The 13,097-nt window shown below is 29.9% G+C and overlaps 1 protein-coding gene across 1 annotated transcript; it reads right to left on the bottom strand.

Moving 5' to 3' along the window:
- Positions 1-828: 828 nt before the first annotated feature.
- Positions 829-10,277, bottom strand: LOC123300841. Its single transcript, XM_044883488.1, has 4 exons — positions 10,204-10,277; positions 3,855-4,070; positions 2,989-3,550; positions 829-1,335 (listed from the first exon to the last, which is right to left on the bottom strand). Exons 1-4 carry the CDS (start codon positions 10,257-10,259, stop codon positions 910-912), a joined length of 1,260 nt encoding a protein of 419 aa, XP_044739423.1. The 5' UTR covers positions 10,260-10,277; the 3' UTR covers positions 829-909.
- Positions 10,278-13,097: the final 2,820 nt, after the last annotated feature.

The raw sequence follows: 13,097 nt of genomic DNA, 5'->3' as shown, positions 1-13,097 counted from the left end.
AGAGAATGTCCCCTTCCTACTCCTACTTACAAAAGAGCATAACTTGTCTAGTTCTACCAAGCCACAGACATGTAGGCAGTTAGTAGAGTGGCGTTTCCGCTAGGTTGATGACAATTTCTACACAATATTATGTCAAATATGTAATTTGTATTGCATAAAAAATCACAAAATGGGAATAGATATGAAATTTGATTATTATATAATTTTCAGTTTTTTGCATGCAGTAATATATTTTTATTTTTTTATAAGAATTTTGATGTCTTCACGAAGAAAATGACCGTCGCAGAAATTGCCTATCGTTAAAAAAAACCTTTTTGAGCGACTTTAAATAGAGGTCTTTTTTACAAAAAAATCGTGATTTTCTCAGAAACTATTGAACTTTGAAAAAACAAAAAAATTACAGGCTCTTATGAATTCAAATAAATTCAATTTTACCAAATTACATAACGATTGCATTTTTTTTTTTTTTGTAGGAATAAAGAATTAAAAATAAAAAAAAAAGTTTTTTCTGTTTTACTCGAAAATGTTGAGGTTATGTTAAAAAATGATAAAAATAAAAGTTCTAGATTTTTTTACTGCCTAGAACTTTTATATTTTACCTTTTTTTGATAGGACGAATATTTACGCCGTAAATCGCAAAAAACCTTTTGCCAACCCTTTAAACCGCCATCCCTCTTCACCGGCAAACATTCAGCTGTTGGATTTTTTACCCAATGTTTGTAACTCCTTTATCGACCCTTTCCTGCTGAGTTTGCACTGTAACGAATTTTTTTCTTTTAAAAAAGTAGTACGCTTTCACTATAAACTAAATTTTGTATACAAAAACTAAATTTTGTATTACAAATTTCACATGAATATGGTTTTTCGCCGGTGTGAATTTCTTTACGCCGAGTTGAAGCACTTTGTGAATTAAAGATCACTTTTGTAAAGTCCATTTTGAGCATCTAAAATTACAGATCTAATACGTTGTGTGGCAACTTCTAAACTATTATAGTCACTTAATTTTTGCAATTCTATTCCCACGAAATTTCCGAATTGGAGACAATCATTTCTAAAATGTGCATCTTCATTATACTCGGATGGGACGTCTTCTACTTTAACCATATTCATTGTATTCTTATAAACATTTAACTGATGTTGTTCAGTTTGGGATGAATCACCTTCATAATTGGGTAGACTTAAAGGATCAATCGGTTGATATTGTTCTTGTATGGAATCAACTGGTTCTTCTTTTATATCAATAATTGGCTCTTCTTTAATGTCAATAAGTGAATCATGTTCAATAAATGATTCCTCTTGAATATTCATCTTTTCTGTAGAAGTACTTAAAGTATTCTGTAACAATTATAAAATAAATTAAAAGCTTTACTTCTAGTTTGCAGATGTTACTTCAATTAATTTAAGATATAACCTCATAATGACGATTGCCCATCACTTAAATAGAATTAGATATTAATGAAAGCAAAAATGAATCGCTCTAAATAGTTAGTCTATTGTTCCTAATTTCATACTAAACCCCCTTCTGATAATTTTTGGGGGGAAAATCCTAGCGAAATCGGTAGAAGAGTACTTTCGGAAATCAATTTAAATATACCCCTATATTAAATTCCGTTATCAATGACCAAATGTTGGTGCCAATACTTGAATATCGATATCCAGTCAGTGAAAAAAGGTTCCGATGCACCGCTGATTTATTGATGATAGTGAATCAACTATTATAAATGAATACCGACTCTGAATGGTCAAATGGAAAACAATGTGAAAATAATTCCACCATATCAGAGTCGGTAGCTCATCTCATGCGACCAAGATTTGAAGCGTAACTCTTCCGGTCAGCGTAGCTACCACAGAGAGATCGTTTTCTACACTTCACGGGATAAAATCTTGGTTGCGTGCTTTAATGGGACAGGTGGGACTTTTATTATTCGGGCTTGCTATCCTAAACATCTAGAAATCGATGATATCATCAATGCTTTCGCAAAAAAAAACCGAAAGCTTGTAGCTATTTGTTATTTAAGTAGGCACCTAAATAAAATTATTTAATATAAAATGTATACTGGTGTTTACCTTAATTTGAAGTTGTAAAAATTTCATCAAAATTGGTTCAGTAGTTTAGAGTTTAACGTGGTGAGTGAACAAATTAACATATTCAGGTTTATTAATAACAAATACACTGTAAACAATTTTGGTCAGAGCGTCATATTTTTTTGTAAACATCTCCTCTGTAGGAATGCACTATATCGATCATGAGCGAGTCCATACTCCGATTCGCATTTGAGGGCTGGATCCGTGCATGCGCTTGATGAAGCCTTCAAGCGTCAAATTGTAAAAATAATCGACAAAAAAGTTTATAAATATCGAAATTTTGACTGATTTCAAATTCGATTTCAGAATTGCTGACGATAACCATAGTGGAACGTTCTAATGTAAATCGTTACGCACAAACAAATAAGCCTTCTATAAGCGTTTTTGAATTAATGCGCAGTAGTGTTGTTATTAAACCCACATCCTCTACGGCGCAACGCACTTAAAAATACTTCCAAATGATCTTGGCTAAGTTTGTACGGTAAAACATAACGAAATGTTATTTTTATTTTAAACTTTAAATAATTCTATTGCATAAATCAAGCCAGATGATAAATCTCAAAAATCCAACTTTTCTCTCAGGATAAATCATAGGGCGCCTATTTTCAAATTTCAATCCAGAAATATATTTTATAAAAGAATTTACACGTTCTGTGATATATTCTAAATTTTCTTCACCCAATTTTGCGGCTAACGGGTTTTTGGAAAATATCGATCTGCTGTTAAGAATATCAAAGCCATCGATTATAATCGGCAATATATTTTTATAATGGGCAATAGTTTGTAGAAACCGCCACACTTTTAGTTAACAATTGTACGGCTAGACGCGCAATCATTTTTGCGGCTTCCTACCTAACATGAATCTTCTTTAAACTATTGCCGCATAATGGGCGATATCATTACCTGTATGTTCGAATAGGCCTCTTCGGATATCAAGTTCTTGCTCTTCAAATGATTTAGAAACGTTTCTAAATTTTTTACTCTGGCTTTTAATAATCGATTGTCTCGATTTAAGGCGATAATTTTCTTTTTCTGTATTTTATCAACTGCCAAACTGGAATGACTTTTGGCGTGTCGAGGAATATCAAATTCGTGTTCCATATCGACTTGCGAAACATAAGCAGGGCGCCATCGTTTTTGAGTTATAGATGTTTTCAATACACTGCTTCCAGGAGCAATAAATTCCATTTCAGAACTAATACTAGGTAATTCTATGCTCGAGGGTGGTTCTACATCAGTATTTGCAGATTTTGCGCCAAAAAGTTTGCTTGATGTCGATTCTTCCAATCTAATACTTTCATTTCCAGCAGTAACAAATTCCATTTTTGAATTGTCCGTTGAAACAAATTTATTTCTTGGAGTTTCAGTAGAAACTAATTCCATTTTATAATTATCACTAAATAATTCCATGTTTGAAGTTGATCCTACGGCCGTATTAGAAGACTCTCCATCGAAATCTAATTTTCTGTAACATATACACGAAATTTTAATTATTAATATGACAAATAAATGACAAATCTACAAAGTGGAAAGTTAGTTTTCCAGTGGCTAAACATTATTTCCATTCAAATTGATAACAAATTCGCATACAATTCGATAATTTTATTTAAAAAGAAGCCTTGGGCGATACAAACAGAAACTTTTCATTTTTTACTGAGCTCAAAAGTTGTGCAAAACAACGTGACTAATTAAGTTAAGCTGATAGTTAAAACATATAAATAAAATGGATTAATCCGTTTCATGTGTAACAATCATAACAAGTAATTTACATTTTACGTGGTGTTTTCTTGACCATTTGAACAGCAAGCAATAACGAAGGGATGGAACCCTTTTTCAATACTTTATTCCCAGTTAAATGATTAGGAACGTGGTAACAATCATTTTCAAAATGATTTGAACACACAAGTGTATTTCTAAAAACATCGTCTTCTTCAAATCCAAACGCATCAAGCCATTTTTTACGCATATCTCCACCAACAGGAAACCTAAATAAAAATATCTATATTTAGCATTTTAATTACACTTGACATATAATTTAAACATGTTAAATAATATTTAGCACCAAAGATATATTAGTACAAAAGACGGTATAAGGTCGATCTTCACCCATTTGATAACCAGTTGAGACATATTTTTTATGAAATTTTATTGATTTTTAAGCATGCCTATCATTTTTTTTTATCGAAAAGTGTTCATGGCTATTTTTAAATTCATTAATTTTAGTTAATTTTTTCCATGAACGGTTTTTTTCAGGCAAGCCTATACCATTATTTTCGTTATGAAATTATCTTTCTTCTGATGTACCAAATGATTGACTAACAGTTTGGTGTAGTTACTTATATTGACTTATCTGTTCATAATTGATGAGGTAACTTCACCAACCTGTTAGCTAATCGAAATTAGTATCAGCAGATAGATAATTTAATTAAGAAATTAAAAGTATATGATGAACTTATTGGCCAATCCTTAAAAGTTTGTGGTTTAAATCTAGAACATTCATGTTTTTCGTGGCGCCATCTATGGTAAACTTATTGAACTAACATTAATTTCGATGGTGGTGCCATCTGTAGTAAACATATTGAACTAGCATTTATTTCGATGGTGGCGCCATCTATGGTAAACATATTGAACTAACATTCATTTCGGTGGTGGTGCCATTGCCATCTATGGTAAACTTATTGAACTACCATTAATTTCGATGGTGGTGCCATCTGTAGTAAACATATTGAATTAGCATTTATTTCGGTGGTGGCGCCGTCTATGGTAAACATATTGAACTAACATTTATTTCGGTGGTGGTGCCATCTATAGTAAACATATTGAGCTAACATTTATTTCGATGGTGGCGCCATCTATAGTAAACTTATCGAACTAACATTTATTTCGGCGGTGGTGCCATCTATGATGAACTTATTGGCCAATCCTTAAAAGTTTGTGGTTTAAATCTAGAACATTCATGTTTTTCCCATGGTCAATTATACATGACATGTTCACGGGTCGGAAGACCATCTGCGTTGTTTGTTTTTGCGCCTGATAATAAAAAAAAAATGTCGTGTATCACAAGGTACTTAAATGAAGAGCAACCTATGTACTAAAATACAGAAATAATTATGAATGATTAATGTATTTTTTTATTTTTGTTTGTATTTTTTACAATTAAAAAAAAAAAGCTTATTTATTGCCATTAAGGCGGAACAAAGTTCGCCGGGTCAGCTAGTCTCTATATATTATAAATGCCAAAGTAAGCATGTTTGTTTGTTTGTTTGTTTGTTACGCTTTCACGCTAAAACTAGCTAATGGTTTTTAATGAAACTGTACAGCAATATAGCTCATACTTCAGAATAACAGAGATATAAATTATAAAGATATATTAATTTAAAAAAAAAAAAAAAAAAATTAATGTAATTTCACATTGCCATAAATTACAGATTTCTATAAAAGTAGTCATTTGGCATTAACATAAATTACAGATTTCTGTAAAAATAGTCAATATAAAATATTTCACGGTCATCTTCTCTGATATTCTCAATGAATAAATACTATTATACATTTAAAAAAATAGAAAACCATACATATATTTTACCTGTGTTGAAAAGGGGATGTGAAATTGTATAATTGCGTTTTTTGACACAATTTTTTTCAGGTTAAAGTAAAGTTTCAAGTTATCGAATATTTTTATACCATGTATATATGAAATATACATAGTATATTAAGTTTAGTCCCAAGTTTGTAACGCTTAAAAATATTGATGCTATAAACAAAATTTTGGGGTAGGTATTCATAGAATCATCTAATTAGTCCATTTTCGAATGTCCGTCCGTCTGTGAACACGATAACTCAAAAACGAAAAAAGATTTCGTTTTTGAGTTATGAAACGCTGAAATTTTTACAGCGCACTCAGGACGTAAAAAGTGAGGTCGAGTTCGTAAATGAGCAACATGGGTCAATTGGGTCTTGGGTCCCTAGACCATCTTGTAAACCGTTAGAGATAGATTGGGATAGAAATATGTCTGTAGTATGACTGAATACAGAATACATTCGTTTAGTAATGCATCTAAAAGAGAGGTATTATTCATGTATTGTAACACTACAGATACGATAGGACAAGCTGTTGCGTTGTATGCATGCAGAGAGTGGGAGATTTGTTGCATATCAACTTACTAGTTATCTGTAACTAAAAAACTCCCACCTCCAAGTGTCTTCCAAGTAATTCAATGTATGTATATAATACCTCTCTTTTAGATGCATTACTAAACGAATGTATTCTGTATTCAGTCATACTACAGACATATTTCTATCCCAAGATGCTTCAAACACACACTGTATATAGTATGTATTTATATATAGTTGGGATTATGTATAGATAGGTATATGTGTAATGTGAAAGAGTAATAACCACTGTCTATGCATGGTATTTCATCAATTAACTCAGTCAATTGTTTATTTTCACTTGTTTGAGATAATTTAAGTTTTTCGATAAAAATAAAAATTTTTCAAATGAAAAATATTTTTACATTTACATTCATAAAAAATGAAGATGCTATATACCAACGATTTAAGAACACATTCGAAAATGCGAAAAAAGAACATTAATTTTACAACAATTAATTTTTTAATAATATGGTGACAAATTAGCCTTTTTCCTGGGAAGATTAAAAATAAATCTCATAGATGGCAGGATATATTTGTACCCCTATGTGTTGCCAGCTAGCGGATCTTCAAAGAAAAAGGTCTGGAATTATTAATTATTGTATGTACGGATTTAAGGATCATATGATGTTTATAATTTTTCTTATGTAGTTAGTTAAAAAATTTTATTAGTATTATTTAACAAATATAATGCTTTAATTAGCCTTTTTCTTGGGGAGATTAAAAAAAGATCCGCTAGATGGCAACAATAGGGGGGGAACAAATATATCCTGCCATCTAGAGGATTTTTTTTAATCTTCCCAGGAAAAAAGGCTAATTGCTTAAAATTTTCGGAAAATGCAAAAAAAATTTTAGACCTTGAATTCTACGGAAAAAAAGAAAATATTTATTGTTTAACGCGAAACAACGTTTTTGCCCAGGCTTCAACGATATTGCTAGAAAGATTAATCTAAAATACTATATAGCCACAACGAAATATGACTAACTCGCCGATACAAATTCTAAAGCACTTCTAGACAAGCTAGATAGATGCGGTTTTCGGCATTCGGTGCGGAATTGCTTCAAACCTACGAGAGACTAGAAAAACTGTATCTTTTTCCTTGCATTAACCCCCCTGGAAAATTGAAAAATCACCCAAAAATAAGTTTTTCAGTTAATAAATAAAGTTAAGTTAACAGAATACATTGATAAATTTCATTACCTACATCGAAACCCCCCGAAAAATCGAGAAAGAACCCCAAAATTACGTTTTCAGTTCTGCATCTGCTAAAAAGTTGGATTTTTGCCAATCTACCCAAATTAAAGTATTTTGTTAATTTGACTTTATTTCTAGTAGATTGGTGAAAATCCCATCTTTCGAGCATGTATAGAACAGAAAAACGTAATTTGGAGTGGGGTTTGATTTTTTGGGGGTTTACGATGTGGTTAATGAAACTTTTCAAAGGTTTTTGTTAATTTGACTTTATTTCGAGTCTATTGATGAAAAATTTCATCTTTCTAGCATGTATTGTACTGGAAAACGAAATTTTTAAAAAGATAAAAACTTTTTTTAAGCTTCTCACAGGTTTCAAGAAATTTCGCGCCGAAAACCTTAATAGCATGTCTAGATTTGTATCAGTAAGTGAGTCAGTCAATTTTAGTTGTGGCTATTGTATTTTAGATGAACCTTTCTAACAATATTGTTGCGGCCTGGACAAAATGTTGTTTCGCGTCAAATAACACATTTTTTTCCGCAGAATGGTGTTATTATTTTTTACATTTTACTAAAATTTTAAGCAATTTGTCAACAATTATAAAAAAATTAATTTTTTTTATTATCGCATTTTCGAACGTATTCCTAAATCGTTAGTGTCTGGCATCATCATTTTTTAGGAATATAGATGTAAAAACAAACAAAAAATTAATCATGAATGAACCCGGTACAATGATTTCGAAGTACATTTTTCATTGAAAAAAAAAAAAAAAAAAAAAAAAAAGTTTTTTACGAAAATCTTGATAATTACTCGATAGTTTTACTTGGAAAAAAATTGTGGTTATTAAAGACACACAAACATATATAAGTTTATTTAAATTTGACTATGAAAATTGCCTAAATAAAAATTTTAAATTTTTGCGTGATCTAGAACTTTTATTGGACAATATAATATTCTGGCGCATATCTACAACATAATAATTGCCATAATAAATATTATTTAATAATTAAACCTTAATAACCTGCCATGCATGTCTACTTTAAAATATTCCTTGCAAATAAAATTTTGCAAAAACCATTTTTTAGCACTTTTATACAGAATTAATTAAACAAAGAGATCATGCGCATTGAATAACATGCTCTGTTATTGTGCTTCTCTGTGAGCTATTTGAATATTGTATTCCCTGGTGGAAAAAATATTTTTGTAAAAAGAAAAAGTCTTAGGAAACTCTGAAAAAGTCTTAGAAACTTTAAAAAAGTATTAAGAACTCTGAATTAGACTAGTCCGAAAACGTTGAGAAATTCAAAGTTCTTAAGACTTTTTCAGAATTTCTTATTCTTTCTTCAAATATTTTTTCCACCAGGGTTGTTGTCTTTGTTAATATTTTCGCTGTCAAGCAAAAATGTACAAACTTGGTACACGATGGGCAAATCCTGTATTAGATGATGTGCCCTTGTCTAATATAATTTTTAAATGTAAAATATCATAATTAGTAATTACTTATTTAAATTTGTTAAAAAATAATCTTAGATTTACAATATAAGCCATAAATGCAATCCATAAAATTAAATATGCATCTACACAATTATATTAATAAAGCAGTATATCGTTACCATGGAAACGCCTCCAATAAAACTCATGCTCGGTGTAAACACGGAATATCCTGACCATGAAGGTTATAAAGAAGGAGAACGATCGCTACGTGTTAAAGCATTAGCGCGTCTGTCCCTGATAATTTGTAGAATTTATAGTTCATTTTTCGGCCACCAGCCGCGCTGTCATCAAGAAGTAGTATGTGCGAAGTTAGCTGTTTATGAGTACAAGTAGACGAAGTTAGTTGCATAATGTACAAATTGATATATCATTTCAAATTAGCGCACAACAGCCCGCTTTTATTGATACTACTTAGCGGTCGCAGCGCCTCACTTATTTTATCCATATTTCGTGGACAATATTTTCTATAGCGATCGTTCTCCTTCTTATAACCTTCATGATCCTGACTATGGTGTATAGCTTGGTAGAACTAGATCTATCAAGGTGTATTCGTTGTGTGCGTAGTCATGGTAGGGACAATAAAATCGATGCCAGCGCTTTAAGTGAAAAATTTTGGAGTTAAAGGGGGCTGTTATTACTAATTTGCAATTCTTTACATGTTAATGTAATAGAAATGTCAAATTAAAATTATTGAAAAACACGAATTACTTGAACTTAATGCATTAAAAATTGTGAAAATAAGAAATCAAATTGAACAAATATTATTTTTCAAATGTAAATTATCATAATTATTTATTTAAATTTGTGGGACAAGAATATTAAATTTTAAATGTAAGTCTTAAATGCAATCCATACAATTATATATGCATCCATACAATTCTATAATTAAAGTAGTGTATCGTTTCCATGGAAACGGAACTCACGCACGGAGCGAATAGTATATATGTACATTTGATTATAACAAGGGCACGGTAGAACTCGCTAGCAGTCATCTCTCTCGCTATGCATATCGTATCCACTTACAGGAGTTACAACCTTACAAGCTAACAGACCTCTGACGTTCTCTATCTGTATGGTAAATTATCTACGAATATGTGCTGTCAATGATGTGTCAATTTATTTTGGCTGTGTGATATTTTAGGTTAGGTATATTAAATTTTGAAAAATTGAATTGTTTGGAAGAACAAACACATTCAAAATATCTGTATTAGCCCTATGCATAATTGCCATTTAATAAATAGGTATACCAATAAATATTATTTAATAATTAAACTTTACTAACCTGTGATACATGTCTGCTTTATAATATTCCTTGCAAATAAAACAATATCTAACCATTTTTTAACACAATATTACTAACGAAAAATTATTTAACGATATTGTTCGTTTGAACGTTAAATTAAAGAGCACTCACTATAAGATATTTTATAACAAACAATATAAAATATCAGGCACGTGTGAAATATAAACAAGCATATCATTGAAGGAACTGACTTCCGTAAATATGATCATGCGCATTGAATAACTCGATCTGTTCTTGTGTTTCCTTAGATCATCTTTAACTAGATATGCCCAACGTGTATCCTTTGAAAATATACTAACTAGAATTGGCAACAGAGTGAGAACCACCTCTCAAAGAAGATTGAGAAGGAAACTATTACGAGAGCATGATTATTAATGCGCATGTCTTAAAATTCAATATAATATTCTGGCCCGTATTTACAACATAATAAATATTATTTAATAATTAAACTTAACTAACCTGTGATAAAAATGTCTACTTTAAATATTCCTTGCAAATAAAACAATATCTAACCAATTTTTAGAAATTTAACAATTAATTAATTAAACAAACAGTAACTATTGAAGCAGCTATGATTTCCGTCAATACGATCATGGGCATTGAATATTAAAAAAAAAGCCATTTTGTCTCAAATATTGCAATAAATTATTATTATTTTATTAATACTAGTTATTTTATTTAAAAAACTTCACTTTATTTTATTAGACGACAAATAATTACAAAAAAATGATAAACTGAATAGAAATAATTTAAAATGATACCTAATTCCCACCATTTAAAAAAAAAAGTTCACATCAAGTACCTTTTGGACAACATTTCATGTTCAGTAGAGTTACCTATCTATTTATGTAATACATTATCTGTGGAGCGAATAAATAAGTCAGAAAAACTCGAAATAATTCTTTTTACAGCCGCACAAAATTTTTATTGTATAACTATTCTGGAAGGTCCGAAATCTTGGAATTACTCTGCCTTTTTACGTTAAATAAAAATTTATTCCGAGTTTATAAGACTTTTTCATACTTTTTAAGTAAAAGTAATAATTTAAGAACGGTTATTCGGACTTATTTTCAGCTTTGGCAGAGAAAGATTACCACAAGGGGTGTTAATTCATTTTTTTCTCTAATAAAACACAATAATTAATTATGGTTTACGTTGATTTTTATTTTAACATTAAAAGTTTTAATACATTTTCATCTAAAATTTCGTTTATGTTCAACTGAACGACTTTTGTTATTAAATGTTTAATTATATTTTAAGGTTTTTAATTTTAGAGGTTAAATGAAATTGTGAACAAAAGGAAGAAAAGTGACGGCATATGTAGTGAAGCTTATAACACAGGGCTTCTTAAACTTTTGTAATTCACGACCCCATTTATGATTGCGAGTTTCTTGACGACCCCATACAAATATAAAAGAAAAATAAATTAATATTTTTTGATGATTTATTTATTAGGTAACAATAACAATATACATATACATATGAAAATATATAAGTTTAGAATTCGTTTTGAAACAAACAAAAATCTAAAATTAATAATTACACAAAAAATTATAAAATTGTATTTATTATAGTTTCAAAAATAAAAGTGGATTCTGACCGTCTTAATTCTCTCGAATATATTCAAGTAGTTGCGTGGTAAGTATTAAATTAAAGTATAAGTTAAAAATTTAATGAGATGTATGTGCCTGTTTTTTATTGCATAACAAATCAAATCTTGGTGGAATGTTTGCAACTGCTGGACGTAAGACCTCTTCAACATTTTTTATCGCTGAACGATATTGGGATTTAATATGTGTTAAAGCTGTTTCTTCAGCATTAATACCTAGAAATTTTGTTGATAATTATTTCTCGGGATTATTTCGGCTTTTAGAGATTGACAAAAATAAATATATATTTTTTATTAATTCCAATATCATTTCATAATTCATAGTAAATGTTATTCAAGTTATTATAATACTCTTAATAGAAATGCAGGTACAAACAATCTTTCCGAACTAGAAGATTTTATGATATAACAATAATTTTACAAGTTAAAAAACATTTTCTGTCAAATTGTATTTTTACCTCTCGCGACCCCAGAATTTTGCTACGTGACCCCAAATGGGGTCGCGACCCATAGTTTAAGAAGCCCTGTTATAACACAATAATCCTTGTATATAAAATTGAAGTTGCCCAGCGAAGGGGTTAGTTCACAGCTAGTTGATTATTAATTCTGTGTTCAGTTGTTTTTCCAGTTTAATATTTTCTTTATTGATAATATTATTTATAGCCATATCAAATGGTTTATCAGCATTGTGAAATCTTTTATGTGCATCTAGATTGACTCTTTGAGTAAATGTTTGATTAAAAATGGTTTTTCTCCAGTGTGAATTCTTTGACGTGTCATAAGATTGTGTCTTAGAGTAAATGTTTTATTACAAATATCACATACAATTGATTTTTCTCCGGTGTAAATTTGTTTATGTGCAACTAAATGATTTTTGTTGCTAGCATTTGTGCGTTGTGGTTCTATTACATTTTCAGTTAAAATTTCGTCCTTAATAATGAATTCTGTATTTAATTGTTTTTCAAGTTTAATATTTTCATAGTTAATTATAGATAATTGTTTGTTTTTTTGTTAGTATTAAAACTGTTTGATACATATTCCATCATAAAACTGTTCCTGTCTACTTGTAGTTCATGTTGCATTGTTGTGTCATTATAACGTCTTCTAATATTTCTTCTTTGATTATTAATTCTGCGTTTAGTTGATTTTCAAGTTTAATATTTTCTTCATTAATAATATTATTTATAGCCATATCTTGAAATGCATTACTTGCCATGTTTCGTTTGTTTCACAAATCACAAAACGTTATATGTATTTACATTAA

This window comes from Chrysoperla carnea, chromosome 5, assembly GCF_905475395.1.
Source record: "Chrysoperla carnea chromosome 5, inChrCarn1.1, whole genome shotgun sequence".
NCBI classification, from domain to species: Eukaryota; Metazoa; Arthropoda; class Insecta; order Neuroptera; family Chrysopidae; genus Chrysoperla; species Chrysoperla carnea.
This window is presented reverse-complemented; position numbering and strand designations above follow the sequence as displayed.